The sequence below is a fragment of the Electrophorus electricus genome, chromosome 3, assembly GCF_013358815.1.
Source record: "Electrophorus electricus isolate fEleEle1 chromosome 3, fEleEle1.pri, whole genome shotgun sequence".
Taxonomy (NCBI): domain Eukaryota; kingdom Metazoa; phylum Chordata; class Actinopteri; order Gymnotiformes; family Gymnotidae; genus Electrophorus; species Electrophorus electricus.
This window is the reverse complement of record NC_049537.1, coordinates 15,314,424-15,338,137: the sequence shown is the minus strand read 5'-3', so window position 1 is coordinate 15,338,137 and position 23,714 is coordinate 15,314,424. Positions and strand designations below refer to the sequence as shown.

General features: G+C 44.2%; 1 protein-coding gene across 1 annotated transcript in view; it reads left to right on the top strand.

The window, feature by feature from the left end:
* cntn3b (contactin 3b) overlaps positions 1 to 22,580 on the top strand; it is a 45,059-nt gene extending 22,479 nt beyond the window's left edge. The window contains exons 6-23 of the mRNA XM_026999658.2: positions 734 to 937; positions 1,343 to 1,445; positions 2,194 to 2,378; positions 5,420 to 5,556; positions 7,002 to 7,131; positions 8,366 to 8,516; positions 8,666 to 8,793; positions 10,563 to 10,738; positions 13,260 to 13,377; positions 14,816 to 14,974; positions 15,095 to 15,244; positions 15,832 to 15,902; positions 16,819 to 17,053; positions 17,498 to 17,607; positions 20,093 to 20,279; positions 20,437 to 20,549; positions 21,015 to 21,180; positions 21,799 to 22,580. Of these exons, the coding sequence (XP_026855459.2) occupies positions 734 to 937; positions 1,343 to 1,445; positions 2,194 to 2,378; positions 5,420 to 5,556; positions 7,002 to 7,131; positions 8,366 to 8,516; positions 8,666 to 8,793; positions 10,563 to 10,738; positions 13,260 to 13,377; positions 14,816 to 14,974; positions 15,095 to 15,244; positions 15,832 to 15,902; positions 16,819 to 17,053; positions 17,498 to 17,607; positions 20,093 to 20,279; positions 20,437 to 20,549; positions 21,015 to 21,180; positions 21,799 to 21,893 (2,618 nt within the window). The 3' untranslated portion in view covers positions 21,894 to 22,580. The remainder of the gene's footprint in view (positions 1 to 733; positions 938 to 1,342; positions 1,446 to 2,193; positions 2,379 to 5,419; positions 5,557 to 7,001; positions 7,132 to 8,365; positions 8,517 to 8,665; positions 8,794 to 10,562; positions 10,739 to 13,259; positions 13,378 to 14,815; positions 14,975 to 15,094; positions 15,245 to 15,831; positions 15,903 to 16,818; positions 17,054 to 17,497; positions 17,608 to 20,092; positions 20,280 to 20,436; positions 20,550 to 21,014; positions 21,181 to 21,798) is intronic.
* Positions 22,581 to 23,714: the final 1,134 nt, after the last annotated feature.

Below are 23,714 nucleotides of genomic sequence, written 5' to 3'. Positions count from 1 at the left end.
TTTTAGGCAGCCAGTTGGCTGTCATAATCCCTGTCGCATCTGCGGTCAGAGGACTGGAGATACCTCCATTGGTGACTTGGCATGAGTGTTAAGCGTGGCACACACCTTGGTAGCTCGCAGCGCTCGTGCCTGCTTCTGAAAGACACCGTTTTGCTGTTGTCTGTTTTTCTTGTCTCCTTTTCCTCCTCCTCTCCCTGCCACTTCTGTGGATGGCACGGTAACGCACCCTAGCAGACCTCTCCCCCCCCCCCTTGCGTCGTTCATGCCTGGCTGACCAGGCATGAACGACACCGAGCGAGGAGCCTCCGTCCCCAGCTGCTGATGCGTATATCCGGACCAGGCACGTGTCAGGAGAGGACCTGTGAGACAATTTTAATCTAGTTTGTTTCGCTCCCTTTCCTGTTGCCTTCAGAAGCAAGAACAGCTAGCCAGGCTGTACATACCTTCAAGGCAAGAAGCAAGAACTGCTACCCAGGCTGTGAATACCTTCAGCATGGTGGAAGGGAGGCCACCAAGGATGCCTTTGCCCTTGCAGGCTAATCTGTGGATTTGCTCACAGGTTCACACAAGTGGCCTGGGGTTTTCACCCATAGAGTTCACTCCAGCACAAAGATAATAATTCTGATCCAGAGGTGTCAAAGGGAGAAGCTAAGGTGTCAACGAGACAGGTTAAGGTGTCAAGGGCTAGATTAAGGTGTCTTACCTAAGGGCTTGTCTCTGTCCAATTCTCTAGAGCTCACCTTCGCCTGGGTCTTCAATGAGTACCCTTACTTTGTTCAGCAAGACAGCAGACGCTTTGTGTCCCAGGAGACAGGGAACCTATACATTGCCAAGGTGGAGCCATCGGACGTGGGTAACTACACGTGTGTTGTGAACAACAGTATCACCAAGGAGAAAGTGCTTAGTTCTCCCACACCTCTTGTGCTGAGAAATGATGGTAAGAGCCTTCATCCGTACCAGATTCCATCTTTTATATCTACTCAGAATGGCTTGCTTCCAATGAGATACAATCTCAGATTCAGACCAAGATGCCTTTTTAAGAAAGGTCCCCTTTTTTCTAAAGGTTGTTTGAGAGATCTTTTGCTAAATGCCAGTCTTTTGATGGCTGAACTAGAAGCTAACCTGTAGCTCTGACAATGTCAGCACAAGGCCACATACTGGTTTTACTCAGAGAATGCTTTTATAAAGCTTTCTGTGTGTTTTCTTTTATGAATCTTCTCTGTATTTCTTCCTGTTCTTTGCCATTGTCCTCTTGTTGCTGGGTTGTCTGTGTACAGGAGCCTGAAGTGTGTATACCATAAATCACTGATGAAAAACATGGTGTGTTGTTTGCCCATTACAGGAGCAATGGGAGAGTATGAGCCCAAAATAGAAGTTCATTTCCCTGACACTGTACCTGCTGCTAAAGGATCTTCTCTGAAACTGGAATGCTTTGCCTTGGGGAAGTAAGTCATTCGTGTGAGTGCACGTGTGTGTGTGTGTGTGTGTGTGTGTGCGTGTGTGTGTGCGTGTGTGTGTGCGTGTGTGTGTGCGTGTGTGTGTGCGTGTGTGTGTGCGTGTGTGTGTGCGTGTGCGTGTGCGTGTGTGTGTGTGTGTGTGTAATGTTGAGCTGGTGTTCAGAACCTTGCTTAGTTATCATGCAGTTTTATTCTTTTTTGATACACCATTGCAGGAGACATGAAATTGAAGATCATTCCTTTAGGTCCTTTTCTAATGCGATTAGCCATCTGCAATGGCAATTTTTTTCCCACAGGAGACTCCTTAGTGTAATGGTCTGCTTTTCACAGAGCAATAACCCACAAGATTTACTTCTTAAGTAGTGTGGAAAATGAGCTGGATGCCTCTTCTCAGAGGCTGGGAAGGAGAGGCCTCATTTAGTACAGGAAAAAGCGCATTTTCAAAGAAGCGGAGATTACAGGCTTTCAGGGAGCAAATAGCAATATCACACCAGACATGAGTGTGAATCAGATATGTTCACAGTAGAATTTCCTCAAGCGGGCACCTGCGTCAAAGAAACTGATGAGGAAATAGATCCTTTCCTGTCGTGCGTTTACCTATTCAGTAACAGAAGAATTTAACTCCATTCTCGGGAGCATGTGTAGACTATTCTGTAAAGAGCTTGAAGTGAACTAGGAGAGGGTTCTTAGGAGAACATGTGTTCCAGCTAACGGTGCTCTTTCTGCCTTTCCACAGTCCAGTACCTAAGATCAGCTGGAGAAGGACCAACGACGTTCCGTTCCCCAGTAAAGTCAAGCTGAGGAACTCCAATGCCATTTTGGAGATCCCACGGTTTCAGCAGGAAGACACTGGGATGTACGAGTGTGTGGCGGAGAACAACCGAGGGAAGAATGCGGTGCGAGGCCGCCTGTCTTTCCATGGTAAAGTGTTCATTTAATGTCTATGGAAACCACAAGCAAGTTGGCAAGCAATTTATTTATTTTTTTTGCTGCAGCAGCTGTTTGTTATTAACAATGCACTTACTAAAACATACAATTATGTACACCATAAATTCTCACTGCTCTCTGCTGGTGAATTTGGGGCCAGCCGAATCTCTGCAGTAATTCCCATCTGGGAGTCTGTACAAATCAAAGAGCAAGCATTCTTCCATATTAGCACAAGACATGTTGAGTGGACATGTTGGAGCTTTTGCCATATTTGATCATACTATTTGATCAATAATAAGGCTTAAACTGAGAAGGTCAGCAAAACCTTTTGGGCCTGCCGGGAATGATTATATCACTTCTTCTCCAAGCATACACATTGGCGTGCTTGTCAAGGCATCTAGCCATTTTCATCGTGATGCATAAGTCTGAATGCAATGAACGTTACACTCACTGTGTCATGTGTTGTAACTCAAAGCAAGGTCAAGTCACAAATGATGCACATTGAAGAGGAGCTGCTCCAATGCATAACCCATATGATCACGATACTGCCCAGCATTAGGACACGTTGCCATCACATCAAATGGCCTAAACCTCTAGACACTCAATACCCCTCTTGATATTTGAAGAACACCATAAAGAGCAACCTGAATCATTTCCCATTATCAGTAACTTTGATTTTTGTTTAACTGGATGTTTGTAGATACGCAAACACATTCTGATTCGTCTCTTCTCAACTAGTTTACTGTGCTCCAAAACTCATAGTATGCAGAGAGCTGCTGGTTTTATAATGGAGACTCTCATCTTTTTCGTCCTCTTCATAATAGATTATTTTTGAAATGCAATTATACTCCAGCGTTAATTGAACTCACACTCAGTATACAGGCATTGGGGAGGGTGTCTACCGGGCAGACGCGTAATAAGGCCTGCAGAATGAGGTCAGAGGATTTATTTGTGTTGAGCTGAGGGAGCATGCCTTCGGTGTGATAGAATTGTCACATTTTCCCAGGCGGCAGTGGGGAGGGGTCGTGGTTGTGGGGAAGGGTCGTGGTTCTCATTTTCTTAAACCGATTCATACCCATACGCTTCTCTGAAAGCAGTGCACTTTATTGCTTTTACTTTGACTCCAGTCCCACCCTACTGTGTATTATCCTTATGGAAGAGAGAACAGCAAAGTATTGTAGGGGAAGAAAGAAACCACCTGGGTGAAGTCTTTGTTGTCGGTGAAGAGGCTTTTATGTACATGATGTGTTTCTCTCAGCAAGACATACTATTGCAGTTATTAATAATTTTGAGGATTTTATGGAAAAGAATAGCAGTAAGGAGCAGAAAAAGCTTATTTGAAATAAATTCAACAGAATTTATACAATTCATTGCATGATCAAAATGAATTTGTAGACTCTAGTGCAAGGGGCTAATATTGTACTACCCTGCGTTCCAAATTATTATGCAAATGATATTTTTCTCTGATTTTCCTAAATGGTCAATGCAAATGACAGTCAGTATAATGTTCAAGTCATCAACCGTTAGAGTATAGATTGTATTGTATTGAACAAACCTCCCAATGATGACAGTATTTTTTCAAAAATAAAGAAACAAATGATGTACAACAGTTTCAAAACATTTTATAGGTTGTAAAGAACTGAAAATGGTCATTTGTTGAATTTGCAGCATTGAGAGGTCACATTTACTGAAATCAAAAGCTATTTCAATTTAAAAAAAAATCTTAACAGGCCAAGTTACATGTTAATATAGGACCCCTTCTTTGATATCACAATTCTTGCATCCATTGAACTTGAGTTTTTGGAGAGGTTCTGCTTGAATTTCTTTGCGGGATGTCAGAATAGCCTCCCAGAGCTGCTGTTTTGATGTGAACTGCCTCCCACCCTCATAGACCTTTTGCTTGAGGATACTCCAAAGGTTCTTAATAGGGTTGAGGTCAGGGGAGGATACCATGAGTTTCTCTCCTTTTATGAAAATAGCAGCCAATGACACAGGTATTCTTTGCAGCATGAGATGCTGCATTGTCATGCATGAAGAGGATTTTGCTACGGAAGGCACGGTTCTTCTTTTTGTACCATGGAAGAAAGTGGTCAGTCATTAAACTCTGTATACTTTGCCAAGGTCATTTTCACACCTTCAGGGACCCTAAAGGGGCCTACCAGCTCTCTCCCCATGATTCCGGCCAAAACATGACTCCGCCACCTCCAACAAGGCTGCGACGTCAGCAAGGGACACGGTGGCCATCCACCAACCATCCACTACTCCATCCATGGTTGCACAGCACTCATCAGTAAACAAGACTGTTTGAAAATTAGTGTTCATGTATGTCTGGGCCAACCATATCTGCTTGTGTGCACTGGTTAGGGGTGGCCGAATAGTAGGTTTATGCACAACTGCATGCCTCTGGAGGATTCTACACCTTGAGGTTTGCAGGACTCCAGAGGCACCAGCAGCATCAAATACCTGTTTGCTGCTTTGTAATGGCATTTTAGCAGCTGCTCTCTTAATCCAATGAATTTGTCTGGCAGAAACCTTCCTCATTATGCCTTTATCTGCACAAACCCGTCTGTGCTCTGAATCAGATACAAATCTCTTCACAGTTCGATGATCACGCTTAAGGTTTCTTGAAATATCTAATGTTTTCATACCTTGTCCAAGGCATTGCATTATTTGACACTTTTATTTCCCATATTGCTTGAAACCTGTGGCCTGCTTAATGATGTGCAACGTCCTTCTTAAGTAGTTTTCCTTTAATTGGGCTCACCTGGCAAACTAATTATCACAGGTGTCTGAGATTGATTTCAGTGATCCAAAGAGCCCTGAGAGACTCACCATCCATGAGTTTAACTAAAAAACAAAAAATTAAATCTTTGACACTTAAATCCAGTTTGCATAATAATATGGAATGTGGTGTAATGTAATACTAATGTTCAAATATTAAGCCTGTACATGTATTTTTGCACTTGAATTGCTATCTTTAGTTTCCTACAGAGTCCTCAGTACTTTACCATTGACTTACAATTGTCTCTTCATAGCCAAACCTCATTGGCTACAGACAATGACAAACATGGCCTTGTCCATCGAGGAGAACCTATTTTGGGAGTGCAAAGCCAATGGGAAGCCTAAGCCCTCCTACAGCTGGCTGAAGGATGGAGAAACACTCATGTCTGAGGTACAGTGGAACACTTCAGACAAACTCAGATGCTGGCTTTATTTGACATATGTCCAAGGTTAGCTATGAAAGATGGCTGGAAAATGTACAAATTCACATGGCCCATAGCAAAAATGATCGATAACAACTATTGTAAGAAAGCCATGAGCCAAAATGGGTTTTACTGACAGTAAGAAACATGGTGTGAAACAGCCATTAAAGGATGAAGGGGCTTTTAGCTCAACCCTCCTGCTGTTCTCCTGCCCTTTCTTGCCCAGTGCTTCTTTCATGCACTCCACTTCTGTTTGTTTTCAGTTTGCACAACCTTCTCAGAAACTCCTAGTAAGCATGTCACCCACAAAGGTTTTATGTAAACTTTATTTAGAAAGTGAAATATATAATTTACATTATATTTCTGCATGAATGGCTGGGCTTTTCCAGTTTGCAGGTGAAACTGTGAACTAAACAATAGAACATTGAAACATTTTTCTTGGTTTACTGACAGCGGCTGCACTCAATGTTTTATACTGAGGGCAGCTGCATCAACTTCAGCCTCTTATTTGTGGCGGCTGAAGGGACAGGGTTGCCCGACTGTAACTATAAGATAAAAAGTGTCCCTATTAAAAAAGTGTCCCTATTAAGCTGTCACTGGTGTTGCTGTATTACACAAAACTCCGAATTCTGTGTCCTATTGTTATGAAATGAGGTCAGGGCACAGTGCCCCTTCTGCACAGCAAAATAATATTAACTTTCTCAGCAAGCCAAAGCTAGCGTGGCAAGACTAGTAGTGCTGTAACGAGGCAACAGAGCAGCAACAGTGGACACATTAGCTGTGGCCTCAATTTGGACCAATCACAAGCAAATGACCTCCTTCTGTCTGTCTCTGTCTCGCTCACTCCCTCACTGTCTGTCCCTTAGTAGCCTGTGTCCATGCCAGGCATGCTGTGCTGAGTTCCAGCTTTAAAAAAACAGCTGATGGGCGTCAAGCTTAGCTGACAGTTTTTGAACTGCGTCTCGCTCACTTTTCAAACAGCCCTTTGTTGCCAAATGAGACGAGTGTTAGTGTGCCATGGCTGCTAAAACAGTAGCGCTGCCACCCTAGGTGCCGAAGTTGAGGGTCAGCGAGTTTTGCCTGCTGGCCTGCTTGTCTACCCCTTATATCCAGCACCTCTTCCTCAACTGCCCCTCACAAAACAGTCTGAAAATGTATGCTATAAATACAGTGGAACAGTATTTGAAAAGTCTCTCTCTCTCATACACTCTTTCTCTGCTTCTCTTCCTATAGTTCCTAAAGTGGTGCTTCTGAGTAATTGCATCTGTGCTTATAAATGTAAATGTAATAGCCTGCTCCTGCACGTAGACTACCGTGTGTGTGTGTGTGTGTGTGTGTGTGTGTGTGTGTGTGTGTGTGTGTGTGTGTGTGTGTGTGTGTGTGTGTGTGTGTGCTCGCGTGTGACCCCCCACAGGGCCGGGTGTTAATAGAGAATGGTGCCCTCACCATCTCCTCGCTGACTGTCTCAGATGGGGGGATGTATCAGTGCGTGGCAGAGAACAAGCACGGGATCATTTATGCCACCGCTGAGCTGATGGTGCTAGGTAAGGGCTTCACCTCTCCGCTCCGAAATAAAGGCCAGAACCTCACAGGCTTTCCCTTTTACTGCACTCCCCAAATTCATTCCAACACTGACTGAATAGTTACTCAACACTTTGCTGCCTAGGTAAAGGTTAGTAAAACAAGCTTTTGCTGGCACTTAAAACATCCTCTCCTTTACTTCAGTTGTACCTGCTGGTCATGCTATAACTGGTCATTTAGTATCATCAGCAATATCTCAAGTGCTTCAGTCATTGTTATGGATTCCTCTTCTAATTCCATTCAAACATCACCATCAGCCTAAATAAGCCAGCAACTTCAGGACAGTTCTTATAGGCCCAGCACACAAACAACACGGCAACTTGTCAGACTAACAGTTACTATCAGAATGAATCCATGGAAGAAAACAATGTGGAAATCTACACCTTTCAGAGTGAGTGGTCCTGTCTCATAATACAATACTGTATGTGGTTCTACTTTAGATGTGAAGGCATGCAGCAGTATAAGCTGAGGTGGTTACCCTTAGACCATTTTGCCTTTTTTTTTTTTTTCCTTCCCCCTTATATGTTGAAACATGTTCTATATATAGCAAGGCATTGGAGTTCTGTGAATATTGTGAAATGTCAGTAATAAATAAAACGATGATATAAAAAAAAAAGAAAACACTGTAAAACCTTGGATCAGGATTTATTTATTTTTAACCAGGCCATCTTTCTATCTCTTAATCCTGTTATGTTTGGGGTTTTTTTTCATAAAATTTGCCTACCCCTGCTATCAACCCACAAAATGTCACCCAGGGCAACAGTGACAATATTCATCTGCCTGAGCGCCTCAAAGCCTAGCTTTTGCTTCATATTGATTTTGCCGCTTTGACAAGTGTTTTGTCGTAGCTGTGTTCTTTCTGGAGTTCATGCATGTAAATCATGACATATTGATTTCAGCCCCTTTGCGGAACCCTGTGTAACCAAATCCTACCACATGCCATGTTGAGAAGATGACTTAATGCGAGACAGTCAGGTCACAGCCCAGAACCAGAAGCTCTGTCTCGACACCCAACTGCGCCAGTCGATGGCTCCATTTGTTAAAGTCTTAAATCTCAAAGACTTCCCTTGAAGGCAGGGCGCCCCTTTTTTATTCTTACCGCCGGAGGCCGTAAGAAAGGCACTCGCTGCTGGTCACGGCTTCTATCAAAGCGGCATTAAACCTCGTCTGCGGGCCAAATCTCTCTGTCTCGCACAGCCTCACCACCCGACTTCTCTCAGAGCCCTTTGAGGAGCACACTGAAGGCTCGCGCCGGTAGCGAGGTGAACCTGGAGTGCCGGCCAAACGCCTCGCCCAGAGCCATCAGTGTGTGGAAGCGAGGGAGCGAGGTTCTCCACAAGGACGAACGGTAAGAGACACCGCATAAATAGCGTCACCCGTCAAGGCACTCTTGCTGGCGCCAAGATTTACTGTCGAATTGCCAGCTCATGCCATGCCTACTCGCCCTAGGATAAAAATGTGTTCTTCAAAATGGTCGGCGGTGGTTGTTTCCCTCAGGTTCTCGCTCTTCCCTAATGGAACGCTAAGGATTGCCAACGTGACTAAGCGAGACGGGGGCATTTACACGTGCATCGCCAAAAACCAATTTGGCAGTGCAAGCATGGCAGGCCGGCTGCTGATCACAGGTCAGTTGCTCTCCAATTTCGCTCACATATGTTTTCCCAGTAGTGTCGAGCTTTAAGTGTACTTTAAAGTTTCAAAGGCTTTGCTGTTGTGATTGCTTTCGTTGGTCTCCTGGTGCCAAGTCACATTTTAAGTGTAGCCTGCGATGATCTGTTAGGCATTATAATAAAATAACCAGGAGCGTAGTGTTATGAGCATTTGTAGTAGGGGATGGCCTCTATTACACACATTTCAAATGAAAGGACAAATGGCTTCCATCCAAAATGTGTACTTCTAAATAACGTACTTAACAAATGTCTACATTCTGTAATACATTTAATCTCTGTCATTTGGAAGAAATGAGCTAATCTGGCAATCCAAAGAGTTCCACACTTCTCAAAGCTTTTGCTAACCTCCGCCAGACTTGGCCACAGAAGGTGCCCACCCTCTGCCTTCAATACCATGCGCTCTTTCCAAACATCTCTCCAAAGCCCCTTAGCCTACCCCTCTGTGCTGTCTGTGCACATGCCAAACAACTGACAGGCCCTGGCAGTAGCTGACAGTAACTGACTGCTATTGTACAGAAGTTTCCTGACTGGCTAATACAGCTGGACTGGAAAAGGTTAAAAAAAAAAAAAAAAAAAAAGTAAGAAAAAAAATTGGTTACTGACTGCATAACTCAGGACAGTCCAGACATTTCTTTTTCTTTTAGAGCAGCTATTTTGGTGATTGGTATAAGGAGGCTTCAGCTTTAAAGGCACAGCTGACTCAGGGTCATTAGGAGAGTCGGTAAACCTTTTCCTCATTTAATGGCACTGTGAAATCAGTCCTTCCATTCTCCTCCTTTCCTTTATAATCTGTTTCTGCCATTAACTACGATGTGCTTTATAGGGCAGGGGATGGCAGGGGGCTGGTTGTCGTGCGTGAGTGTGTGTCCACGTGTGTGGGTATCAGCCACTCTTATTATTTCTTTATTCCTCATTAGCGTTTTGTTATGCACCAGAAGATGACCCCTTTAATCTGGTGTAATTTAATTAGCATGACCTTTTCCTCAGAAGACGTCACCCACCACACCCCCCCCCCACCCTCACCCCCACCCATCCTATTGCATCCCAGTTCACTCTAGATACCTTACTCAATGTATTTTCCCTTATTATATCCCACTTAAACATTTTTTCCTCTTACTGACAGTCACCATAATGTAGAACAGTGGTTCTTAACCTTTTTACAAGTATCACCAATGGGCAAAAGATATCGAAATGCCAGCGTTGCATTGTGGGGTTATAAAGATATAAAGCAGATCACGGTGAGTTATAACCTCAGTTGTTCTCCTTGTCTGGCAGTACAGTATTTGACTTGTTGCAAGACATTACCACAAGTTTTTTGTTCACATATTCTAACCAAGTGTGAAAAGTGGCATATGTCCACTCATCTTTAGTATAGCGACTGATACAATGTACCTATTTTTCAAACATCCTCTCTGTCAGAATGATTGCTGACCAATACTGATACTAGTGTTTCTTCTAGACTGTACATCTCTCAAAGTACATCATCTCACATTTTTGGTAGTTCCTCAGGACACCAATGTTATTTGTCCACACTTTCGTCACTTGGGAGTTCAAGAACGGGTTCTGTAGAATGTGCAGGAATGTCCATTTACAAATCGCAGTAGCCCATGGTGCTGTTAAATGACCCGGAGTCTAGAGGCACCGCTATCGATGCCTCAGTAGTCTGTGGTGGCGTGAACAGCACAAACACCCATCTGACTGATCTGTGCTGGCTCCGTGCACAGAGCCAACCCGAATCACGCAGGGCCCTGGCAGTCTGGAGATCATCGTGGGCGAGAGCATCGTGCTACCCTGCCAGGTGGCCTCTGATCCAGCCCTTGACGTGACCTTCTCCTGGGCCTTCAACGGCCAGCCCATTGACTTCCACCAGGACTTGGACCACTTCGAAAGGGTCGGCGGGGTGAGTACGGGGAATTTCCCTGGCACGCCATGTCGCATGCTTCTACCCCTCAGCCAAAAGCACCACCACATTTCAAATCTCATTAATGATTTCTAAGGTATTTATGACCTAGTTTAATAAATGAAACAATTGGAACTTAGTGGATACCGGTTAGTATGCTTTAATTTGTGTGTTGTTAACTGCCATTTACTATTGTTTATTCGTTTTTTACCTGCTCCCTAACACTCAGGTTTGCATGTGTGGATTTGTAGCGTTATTTTTAACACTGATCAGTGTTTCTTTATATTCACTTGTATTTATTTGACCTGTGTTGGTATAATGAATCAGCTTGTAGTATGATCCTGAAACCCCTGCTTCAAAGAGCTCCAGTCCTCACCATTTTTGTAGCTATAATGGAATATTCCAGATGATTTCCTTTCCCTTGTTCTGGGTCACTCAGTTGATGACCTACATTTGAATGTGGATGAATTAACATGAACAGCTGGTGCATTATAGTTTGCAAAAGAAAGAGACCACATCTATTAAAATAATATTTTTCCTACTTTTCTTTCCTCCTAACTTCTAATTTCTGTACCTCAAGGGAGGCCATTCCCTACTGTTAGTCTGCTGTAATTGAATTTGAATACCTATTTATGTAGCAAGAGTCCTGAATTAATTTCAGAATGAGTTTGCTACCAAGAAGCAAGGACAAGGTTGAAGTAAGTCAAAGAATGGTTTAATTCCTGCTTTGAGTTGGCCAATGTTGAATGTGTTCAGGGTGTTCTTTTTTTTAAATGTAGGACTTGATTATTTGTTTTTGGCTCGTCACTTGCAAATTATTTTTGTCCGAAAATGATGTTGATAGAAAGTTATTTATTTATGCAAGGTTGGTCCAAATTTAAGAATTCCCCTGGCACAATAAAGCTCTAGAAAGTACATTGTGACATGACAGTGGACACATGATACAGATAATGGCGACATATGCTGACACAGGATGCAACGAGATGTGTGTTTTCATGGCTTGGCGAGCTTCCCACTCGCTGAGATTACCACTTCCCCTCTTGGCTGATTCAGACGAATACATTAGCATAATTAAACAGCGCCCCTGCCCCCCACTTCACTGCCTGACCATCAGAGCTGGAATTTTAACCTTTGTCGCTCTTCTCATTGCTAGCTAGCTGCCATCCTCCAAGGCCTTTGGGCTGGGAGACTAGCTTGTCCCAGATGGGCTGGCCTCCCCATGGCGGCTGCGGCATTAGCATGCGATCTGTGAATGGCAAGGCATCCATGGCCTACTTGCGCGGCTGGCGCAGAGTTAGCGTGTGGGCTGTCACAAAGGGACCTTCCAGGAGGGAATGTTCTGAGGCTTGTGAGTTTGTAACCCATATTACTCCTGAGTGAACTACCTCCACCACACGTTTTATAAGCCAGCACTGCAGAGATATGTTTTGACAGAGACTTTAATGGAAAGGGCATATATTTTAGGAAGAGGAATGGATTGCTCTTTTACTTAATTTTTTGTTTTTGGATTGTGGTGAGCAGACAGCCGAAGAATACCTGTTCCTTGTTCGAATGTACATTGTTTGTGTTTGGGGCCTGTTTCTGAGATTTCTGTTTGTGATATCCTTGTTCGGTTGTCTCCCCTAATTGACACATGACTGCGCTCATCCCTACAGAGGCTGTGGTCGGGAAACACAGTTGGCCTCAGACAGACATTCGGTACGGTCAATACCAATTACTGTCAAAGCAGTCGATTTATCTGTATTCTTGAGCAATCCCCCTTGGCTTACATATCAAACTGCTGAAACATTAGCTTTGATGAAAGTTGGTTTCTGATTCGAACCCTTCCTCTCATATACGAACAGATATTTATTTCACATGATGTTCAAGCATGCTGAGCTTTATTTAGAACTGTATTAGCTCTTTTTTATGTGTCTTGCTCCCCCCCCCCCCCACCAAAACCCCCTTATGTAATTACTGAATAATTATCTTGCCAATTAGCTGGAGCATGTTTGTTTTAGCAGGCTCCTCTGAGCGTCTGAGAGAGCTGGAGAGGAGTAGAGCTCGGAGGCTTTGCATACTTCTCTCCCTTTCCCCGAAGTACACCAGACATATTAAGAGAGGTGGCAGTCCCAGTGGACATCTCTGGGCTTTAACGGAAAGCGCGGGCAGTTGTGGCTCCGGTTGCAGGCGCACATTGTGATCCCTCGTCCTTCAGTGACACCTTTTTTTTTTTTTTTTTTTTTTTTTTTTTTTTTCTCGCCAATGTCAAATGCAGGCTCAAAAGCCTTCAGAAAGGGGTCACACTTTTGTGTTGGTACCACCCAAAGCACCTTTGGCAAGATGACTTTGGTCAGAGACAAAACAAGCACGCATGTACAAGCACTCAAAATGCAGAGTCCCAACAACTGGTTAGGAACATGCTACTGAAATGGACCTCTGATTTGTTGATTTGTGGCAGATAGATCTGGAATCACACAATTTTATTCTGATTTTATTCTTTATATTATTCTTCTTTATCTCTTTATCTTATTGACCACAGAGACTTGCTGGGGACCTTATGATTCGAAATATCCAGCTCAACCATGGTGGGAAGTATGTCTGTATTATTGATACAGATGTAGAGAGCTTGTCTGTGGATGCAGTCGTGATTGTTAAAGGTAAGGAAGCTATCTAATTATCTAAATATGTTATCCTTGAAAGAAGGTTGCATGTACTGTGTCTATGTATATCACTACTCTACATAACATGCTTTGTCTAAAGCTTACTAGGGAGCTATAAAAAAAATTCTTCAGCAAATCTTGAAGTTAGAATGATAGTTAGCGGTTAGCAAGATCTGACATTAGTGTCCATTACTTGCCAAATGTTTATTACTTGCTAATAAAAAAATTAAAACGTGGGTCAAATAATTGGGTCAGTAATATATATTACAATATTCACATGATGATTGCAGTCACTCTCTGATGTTTAATACATTTGCACTTGCACTTTAGCATCACCAATTAGAGGCCCCTAATGTGCCTCTTCAGAAACAAACACACATGTCTGCACACACACACACACACACACACACACACACACACACACACACACACACACACACACACACGTCTGCACACACACACACACACACACGTCTGCACACACACACACACACACACACACACACGTCTGCACACGCATTCCCCCACATAAACACACAAGACATATTTGACATGTTGCGCATCATCTCTGAATATTTTATTAAAAGCCCATTTCACAATGTAGACACTAATAAATGTGTCAGTGGATGTGTTTTATAGTGTACATTACCGGTGCTGCTTTCTAGTGACTCACAAGGTATTCATGCACATTACACATTATGCCGTCCCATGGGTTTAAGAGAGAAGCTGTTTATCTTGGGAAATGTCTTAAAATGGCTCATGTAAACATAAGATGAGTAGCAAAACTGTACAGGAATGCCGTGAAGATTGGATGGAAGAAAATAGCACAGATGTACATTATCTGGGGCCAAAGGGGCTCTCATTTAATAATGTACATGCTGTACACACCCACCTCTGTAGTGTTTCTTTACACACGCACGTACACACACACACACACACACACACACACACACACACACACACACACTCTGTCTCACCTCATCCCCTGTAGTGTGTATAAGATTCTGGCCAAGATTAGCTATGCATATCATCTGATTTGTTGGATCATTTCCAGAATCTGACCAAATGTCCCCTTCACACTTAACTAGTTGCTTATATGGGTCTTTCTGTGTGAGAGTGTGTGTGAGAATGTGTGTGTGTTATCCTTAAAAAAAAGTTGCATGTACTCTGTCTACATATCTCACTACACTGCATAAAATGCTTTGTCTAAAGCTTGCTAGGCAGCTACAAAAAACCCATAACTATTCAGCGACTCAAAGTTAGAATGCCTTAAGAATACAGTAGATAGTTAGTAGTTAGCAAGATCTCTCATGAGTGTCCATTATTTGCTAAGTGTTTATTACTTGCAAATAAAAAAAATAATAAAACATGGGTCAAATAATTGGGTCAGTAATATATGCGCATGCGTACACACATGCGTATATGTGTTCATCAGGGCCCCCAGGGCCCCCAGACACAGTGCTGGTGGAGGAGATCACTGACAGCACGGCCCAGCTCACCTGGAGCCCTGGAAGGGACAACGGCAGCCCCATCACCGGCTACATCATCCAGGCCAGGACACCCTTCACCGTGGGCTGGCAGGCGGCAGACACGGGTAACTGACGAGGGCTCGGAGGGAGGCAGCGTTGCCACACACTCCCTAAATGGCAGCTGAGGATATTTGACAGGTACTTGGTCACACTGAAGGCTGTATAACGTTGCGTTGTGTGCACAGTCCCTGAGGTCATCAATGGCAACACTCTGACTGCTACGGTGGTGGACCTGAACGCCTGGGTGGAGTATGAGTTCAGAGTGGTGGCCAGCAACAGCGTGGGAATGGGCGAGCCAAGCCCACCATCAGCTAGTACCACGACAGAGGATGCTGGTGAGTGTACATTCAGACACACATACACATATACACACACACACACACACACACACACACACACACACAAATACATGCACGCACTTTGGCACACACAGACATGCACACATGCACTTGCATTAATACTGCATGATCAAATGAAATATTAAATGTATTCAGGCACTGTATTACATGCCCTTACACCTTCCCTCTCTCTCTCTCTCTCTCTCCTCTCTCTCTCTCTCTCTCTCTCTCATATATATATATATATATATATATATACACACACACACACACAGCCAGAAGCCAATGTGACAGATCAAACATGATGGATCATTTCCTCCGGAGTACCAAACACACTATGTGGATGCGCCCCAGTGGAGCAGCAGCCCTGGGCTCTGCCTGGAACCGCCAGCATATAACACTCCTGCACGCCATGCTCTTTACTCTCCCACACTCCCCCTACGAGCCTTTATCCCTGCGCCGTGAAACATTTGACAATTCAATCTCGCCACCATTGTTCCGAGTGTCATCCGTGTGAATGGGAACAGGGCTGACTGCCTTAAATTAAATGCATCCTCTCCTGTGTGACTTTTCCCGCCCCGTAGTTCCCGACACTGCTCCCACTGACGTCGGGGGAGGCGGAGGCACCAAGTCGGAATTAGTGATAACGTGGGAGGTAAGTCGTTTGTCAGACACTGTGTCCGCTCCCCCCCCCTCCCCCCGCCCAGCTGCTTGGGCAGTAGGCATGAGGGTTTCCTGCTTAATTGTGTGGAATCGAACAGACCATCTATTTATTTATATATTTATTTACTTATTTATTTGTAACACACTCCACCAGTATCCAGGCGCTCCATTTTCTGGCCAGTTCTTTCGGCTCCAGATGGGATTCTCTTCAGGACCGGGGGGTAGGGGGGGGGTTCTTTGAAGTCTGCTTCCCACGTAAATGGTTGCCGAAGTGCTGAAACCTGCCCCAGAAGGTTTAACGGGTTTAAGGAGTCCTCTACTCTGTTACCAGAGGGCATGCAGGGGAAAGCTGCAGCAATGCTTTGCCTAAAGGCAGCACCTGATGAACCCTGTAACACAGGCTTTATACATTTAATTGAATATATAAAACTTTTATGTAATAATTAAAATGATGCTGATGTAGGAAGCTGGCATGGGCTTCTGGCTCAGTAAATTCAGTGGAGTTATATGGCTCACTGAACCGTCTGTTCAAGCTTCTCTGTAGGAATGCTCATGTTTGTGTGTTTTGCTATAAATATTACATGTTTTTTTCATTCACTTTAATAGTATTAAAGTGAACTAATGCCGACTTCTTTTTTTTTAATTGAACCGAAAACAAAATCTTCCCCAAACAGTTAAAAAAAAATCTGACATTAATAACTGACCTGCTGTAACTTAGAGTTATGACTAAAACAGCGATTTCCACGTTCTATTCGAGTGTCATGGTGAATATTTAATCACCCTGGCAGAACAGCTGGGTGACTGACCATGTTATAGGCCATGATAAATCTCCGTGATGGTGCTTGGGCAGCCGACGCGCTGGTCTCGGTGTGTTTTAATATCACTACAGTTTTGTGCTCCGCTCTCAGCCTGTCCCAGAGGAGCTGCAGAACGGCGAGGGGTTCGGCTACATCATCGCCTTCCGCCCCGTGGGCACGGTCACCTGGACCCGAGCCGTGATATCTGCTTCCGGTGTCGCCCGATACGTGTTTCGGAACGACACCCTCCCGCCCTTCGCACCGTTCGACGTCAAAGTTGGCGCATTTAATAAACGGGGAGAGGGACCCTTCAGCTCCATTGCAACTGTGTTCTCAGCAGAAGAAGGCTAGTATCAGCATACATTTATGTACACGTGTACACGCACGCACGCATAGTGCTACTCCCTCCATACTCTTAAGCATACAAGCACACTCCCTCATTCCTCACCAAGCATGACCTTGAATAGTAATGATGAAATAAGTTGATTCAGACAGCACTCCCTTGCGCGCACACACTCTCTCCAGTACCACGAATGTCAAAGCATTATTAGTTATTACTGCAAAAGATTACAGCCAATCCTGCTAGACACTTACAAGCCTATCTGTGAGCTACAGTGTTAATTGAATTTGCCTGGCAGATTGTATTCCTTCCTGTCAGTCACAGATGCCATTAAAATGAAGTAGGTTCTGCTCTCAGGTGAGGACAGGGGTCTTATAGGGGCCTTATTAATCCAGTACTAGTGAATTTACCAAACTAGCATATAGCCTAACGCTTTCCATTCCTTCTCAGTGCCGAGTGTCGCTCCTGAGAGAGTTATGGCCAGGAGTCTGTCAGCCTTCGATGTTGAAGTGAACTGGGCAGCTGTTCGCTCTGGTCCCGAGAGAGTGCTTGGCTACGAGGTACGACACTGCCATTAAACTCTGCCCCCCAACCCCTGGTATGTTTGGTCCGAGCAGGTCGTCAACAGTGGCCGCCTCAGCCTGGCCTGACCTCGGCCCGAGTTGAGGAATTGGCCAGCACCATTTATCTTCGGCCACCAGTTTCTAAGTGTCGCTGAGCTGTTAGCAGAGAGATGAGAAATGCTGTAGGCTATGCTTTTAAGGGGGCAAAAGAGAGTGACTCTTTCTCGCCCAAACATTCTTTTCTTCACTGCAACCCCTCCACCCCCCACACCCCCCCCCCCAAAAGAGAGACTGTCCATGTTGCCATGGCAACAGTTCTTTTGACTGAATTGAATAGAACTATCATTGAAGGTGCTTTGCGGTGACAAATTGAACATAGAACTTTGTTAGTCGGTGAGTACTGCAAGGTTAAAGACAGGGCAGACCTTGTGGTTTTAGCACATTATTCACTGTAAAGTAAACACAACGTAGCCATTTTAACATGTGAACAATTTAATGACATCATCTGCCAGTTTTCTTACATGGTAACCTGTTGAAAATGACCACCGATGTAATAACATAGCTCTACGTGGGGGAAAAAAACAAACAAACATGAACACAACCCTTCAAAATTAATATTCTGGTTTCACGATTTTCTAAATGGTATGGATGGAATTCTCTGGAAAATCAGTCTTAAAGTTTGTTTTTTTTTTTAAGTCTTTTAAGTTTTTTAGGTTGTAGGAAAAGTTCTCAGGCTTCAGGACACAAAAGACCCAAGACAGCCTAGAGCTGTACCTGTCCATTCCTCAAGAAGTAAGCTTTATTTAAAGAGCTTAACAGCCTAAATGACACATCCCTACAGACTCGGTCATCAACTCACTGTCTGAGGCAAAAGCACTTCTCCTCTGCCACTGCCTGCTGGACTTCTCAAAGCTAGGACACATTGGGCAAGATCGACTGAGGTGGAAGACCTATTCCGCAGGGAGTGCACAATTTCAGGACCGTCCTGAAGCTCTTGCCCATGCTCACCTAATTCCCAGGCCAAAACAAGGGCACGCCGGATGGGAAAATTATTGGGCTAATGAGCTATGAGCCGTCATCTCGACGCTTCCTACAAGCAGTGACGTTGCCCTTGCACCTGCAGGGCGAATGTTCCCCAGAACCATTCACGGCGAGAGCAGTCCTTCTGCACTCAGGAGTGGAGCAGAGTTTGCCTTCCTCCAATCAGTTTGCCTGTTTGAATCTTTAAAATGATTCAAATGAGACAGACTACGGTGACAGTATACATGTAAGGCAGTATACATGGGTATACGTAGTATACACTACGGTAAGGCAGTATACATGGGTCACAGGAGTTCAATAAACTTAATTTGTACAAAGTACAAATAAACTTAATTTGAGTGTTCAACTGTTAGCTGTTTTTGCTCAGATACAGCAGCTGTGACTGCCCATTGATATGAGATTTTGTTTCGCACAATAACTGTCACCCCGCCTATCCAACTTCAATTACCCTGTCTCACAGCTTTCTGCCTTCCACCAAGATATTTTTGTCATTTTATTAACAAGTAAACACCTAATCTACTGCTAAACCACACTTGGATTTATAATGCTTGTATTTGCCATCTCAGGAGAATGTCAAAAAACCTAATTCTATGCATAAGAAGACCAGCCTGGTTATGTGTGGAACAAGGGCAGACTTTGCATTCTGCAAAACATCTTGCTCATTTTTTTAACCTTTGCAACAATTTAAATGAGACTGTCTAAAGCTAAAAAAAACTTCAGTGAATTAAAAAAAGCTTGTTACTCATTTAGAAGCCCCTTGGGAAAATCTCATTATTGTCTAATTATTCATTGACTTAACCCCTCTGATACTTAATATCCACGTGCTGATATTATGTATGACCTGTATGTATGTGTTTTAATTATTGATTTTAATATCCTCTTAAAGTCATTTTTCACTTGGGCACAGCTGTGTTAAGTGAAATTTCATATGCTCAAGAAAATCAATCAGACACCATTTCAACAGGAATCCCCATTCCCAGCAGCTATTGATGTACAGTAATGTGTTTGCCTGGGTGCATGCAGTAAAAAGGTGTCTGACAATTCAACTGATTCTTGATTATGATAAGGCAACTTAATGCAATTAAAATGATGTCAGTTGAACTCAGAAGTCTGCCATTGATTCACTTCAGTGCAATACAACATGGACACCCCTTAGCACCCATTTGTACTAGAAACCGATGATAAAGCTTAACAGAACAACATTTTGACACTGTATTAATTACATTTCCTTTATAACCTTTTATTTCTTGAAACTCATTGTGCTGAGGTTCCGAAGCCATAAATTAAAAATAAATTTGTTTATGCTTACCATTTACTAATATTTCCAATACATTGTGTCCCGATACATTATCTTGCATCATACTGACAAAGAATGTGTGTCTCTGCAACTTGTAGTCCCTCACATATGTTTTATTCGCTTGCATCTTTTTGTTGTGTTCAGGTGGTGTACTGGGAAGATGACACCAAGCCAGACACCGTAGGCAAAGTGAGAGTCAGTGGAAACACCACTGCAGTCAACATCAGTGGGCTCCAGGGGAACACGCTGTACAGTCTGGCCGTGTGCACCTTCAACACTGCTGGGACTGGCCCACAGTCTATGCCTGTGAATGCAACAACCAAGAAACCACGTGAGTGTCCTCCGATGGTCAGCCAGGGTCCCTCCCCAAGCACACACAGTGCTAATTATTGTGGATTTCTGAAATAACAAATGTAATGTAAGCCTTTCTCATGCTTCCTGTCTTTCTCTCTGATGGTGTCTCTGTGCCTCTGTGGACTGCCTTTCAGCTCCAGGGCAGCCTCCCCAGAATGTGGAATGGAGTCTCATAGGCTCCCAGCTTACCCTGCAGTGGGATCCGGTCATTGCCCTGGACACAGAGTCTGAGGTCACTGGCTATGTAGTAGGTGGCATTACTGATATCATTGACACACCTGAATTATGTACAGATCATATTATATGACGCATAATAGTGTATAATGTGTATTGAAAGCTTTTGAAGAGTATTTTACCAAAAGGGTGTGGATACGTGTGTGTGTGTGTGTGTGTGTGTGTGTGTGTGTGTGTGTGTGTGTGTGTGTGTGTGTGTGTGTGTGTGTGTGTGTGTGTGTGTGTGTAAAACACCACGCTCCATTTTTATGCAATTAATCACAATTGCCCGCACGCCTCTCTCAGCGACATCCGTACAATTAGCATCTGCTACGGAGCTGACTCGCTCAGCAGTTAAATTAGACTCGTAAGACCTCGACACCAAAGCAGTATTAGTATTGGTGCTGGTCTCCATCCAGCAAATTAGCTCTTCCTTCATGGCGCATGTGCCCAGCCCAGCGCTATGCCCCCGACAGGCTCTGTGTGTGGTCGCCCACAGGTGGTGTACCGTCGCCACCGCCACAGCGGCACATACACCGTTCCTACTGACAAAACGACGGCCGAGCTGACCCTGTCTCCCGATGACAACTACGTCATCCAGATCAAGAGTGTCAGCGAAGGTGGACTGGGAGAAGGGAGCGAGCCCATCCACATTCACCAGCTCAGTAAGCACTGTCCCCCACCTAACACCCCCCACCCCCTCCGCCACCATTCATAGGCTTCTGATGGCGATTCAATCATCCAGCAAGTGCGTTTGTTTTGCCCGACCACGTCCCCCTCCATCCGTGTATAATAGACACCTCTCTCTCTCTCTCTCTCTCCCTCTCTCTCTCTCTCTCCCTCCTTCTCGCGCTGTGCCAGAGCGTCCGACCTTTTTAGAAATTCACGTTTTTACCGCTATCCATCTCTGTCAGGTCCTTATTATTCCTTGTTGACTGCCGAGCAAAGCGGCATATAAAGCAGCGGAACGGGCTCTTCTCACGTCCAGCAGCCAAAATTGAAACCCCCCACCCACCCTCACACACACAAACACTTTTCAGAGAGATCGGCTTTCTGGTGTGCCGTGAGCCTTATCGCCGCTGGGGCTCATCTAATGGCCTTTCCTGTTGAAATCTATTAATAATATAGATGCGGACAGCCCGGTAGCAGGGTATCATCTTGTTTTTGAAATGTGTTGTCAGAAAAGCAGGCGCTTAAGTGTCTGTGTTTTGCCGTGCCTCTTTTCCTCAGCACAGGGAGATGCAGATTTTTCATCGTGTCACTCTGCTTCTGTTTTTTCGTAGGCATGGGTGCACGAGGCTCTGAGGCGGTAAGACCACGCACCCTCTTCTTGCCTTCTCTTGTCATCGCAGCACTCGCTACTCTAAATGCCTCCTGAGGGCTCTCCGCTGTGAGCACACCCCCCAGCCCCTTCCCCTTCCAGCCCGGGACACGCCACTGCTGCCTGTCCCCCTCTCTCACATGCTCACATGCACACGTGCGCAGCAAACGACCGCACTCTTAATTTACCTGTATTCATCGCTACCCATCTCTGTCTGGCTTGATGGGATTGCCCCAGTGCGTGTGGCAGTGACTCTCTAGGATATTGGAGTGTCAAACAGATACATGAAAGGACTCATTGTGATGGAAACATGAAGGAACTGTGTGGAAGAGTGATTACTATGGCTGGAAAGATTACTGAATTGGTATGGATGATCATCAAGGAGATGACCTATTTCTGCTGTATGGAACTGTATCCACGAAAGGACTCTCTTCACTCTCGAGTTTTTCTTATTTGCTTCTTAAGAACTACACCTCCTTCTCTGGAGTCCATGTGTTGGCTTCCTTCCTGTTTTGTATCTAGTTCCTGACAATAGCCAATGCCTTAAATCCATTTATGTACCAAAGTGGACAACAACAATTGATGAAAATACAAGTGTTATTTTTTCTGGTCTTGAAATGACTCCACCTAGTTGCCAGGTTTTAGGGTCGCCTCTGGTTATTTTCTGTTACGAGTGCTTTCTTTATCTTATTCAGTCATGTTCTCCCCTGCAGTTCATTCTGAATATAGCTGTTTTTAAATTAGTCTGATATATATAATCTCAAGACAATGGAAAAAGTACTACTTTTTCCATTGTCTTGATATATATATATATATATATATATATATATATATATATATATATATATATATATATATATATATATATATATATGATTATTTATTTATTATTATTTATTTTTTTTATTTTATGTGACACCAGCCTGTGTGTGGAAAATCCCTGTAAACTCCACCCGACAGGAGTTTCAGCTCTCACATTTCTTAGTGTATATATCCAAGCCATGCGGCTGCAGCTCAGCAGTGTATTTCAAAGGAGCCTGTAGGTTGCATGGGTGAAAGAAGTCAGCAGTACATATTCTCCTTGGACCTGTATTGCATTCACTTCCATCAAAGTTGGGATTCGGCTAGAGGGCCGCAGCTCCTAGATCTATCCACGTGGGCAGATTTTACCGCTATCTTAGAACGCCACTGTTACCTTTTGCATCCCTCTTTTATCTAACTTCCCCCACGTACCCATTACTCCAGAGTGGGTCGCTATTAAGCCCCTAGCAGGGCTGCCAGATCCTGAACTGAAGAAACCATATCTGCGTCCCTTTGATGCGATGTAGTGTTTTGTTCTGTTCCTGTTAAATAATGGATGGGTTGTGCATTAGGCATTCGGCACAATTAAGGCTAGTGTTTTGACAACGTGTGCTTTGCTCATTAAGTGACGGAGCTGGCCCCACATGCAACTCCAAATTCTCCCCAGGGTTTAACTCACGCTGGCAGTACTGTGGGTTACTAGTGGGTTAACAACAGCGGCATGGAGGGCCGGGTTAGCAACAGAGGTGAACGTAGGGCTGCAGATTCAGTTCTACTGTACACATCAGCTTTGAATAAAACCAGTGCCTTGATGAGATCCGTGTTCCAGCCTAGCGAATTTACACCTCAAAGGGCAGAATCTGGTAAGCTGGCAAACAGGCTTTTGGAGTGGCAAATGCACTTCTGGGGTGGCAAACGTAGCTCTGAAATGGCAAGCGCGCTTCTGGAGCTGACTAAGTGGCAAGACACAAAGCAAGTCAGCGCAAATCGGCGTCGTGCTAAAAGTTTTATAGGTCTAAATGCATTAGCGATGAATCCAGGGGGGCGGAATCCTTATAAAGCCCACACCTTGATTTT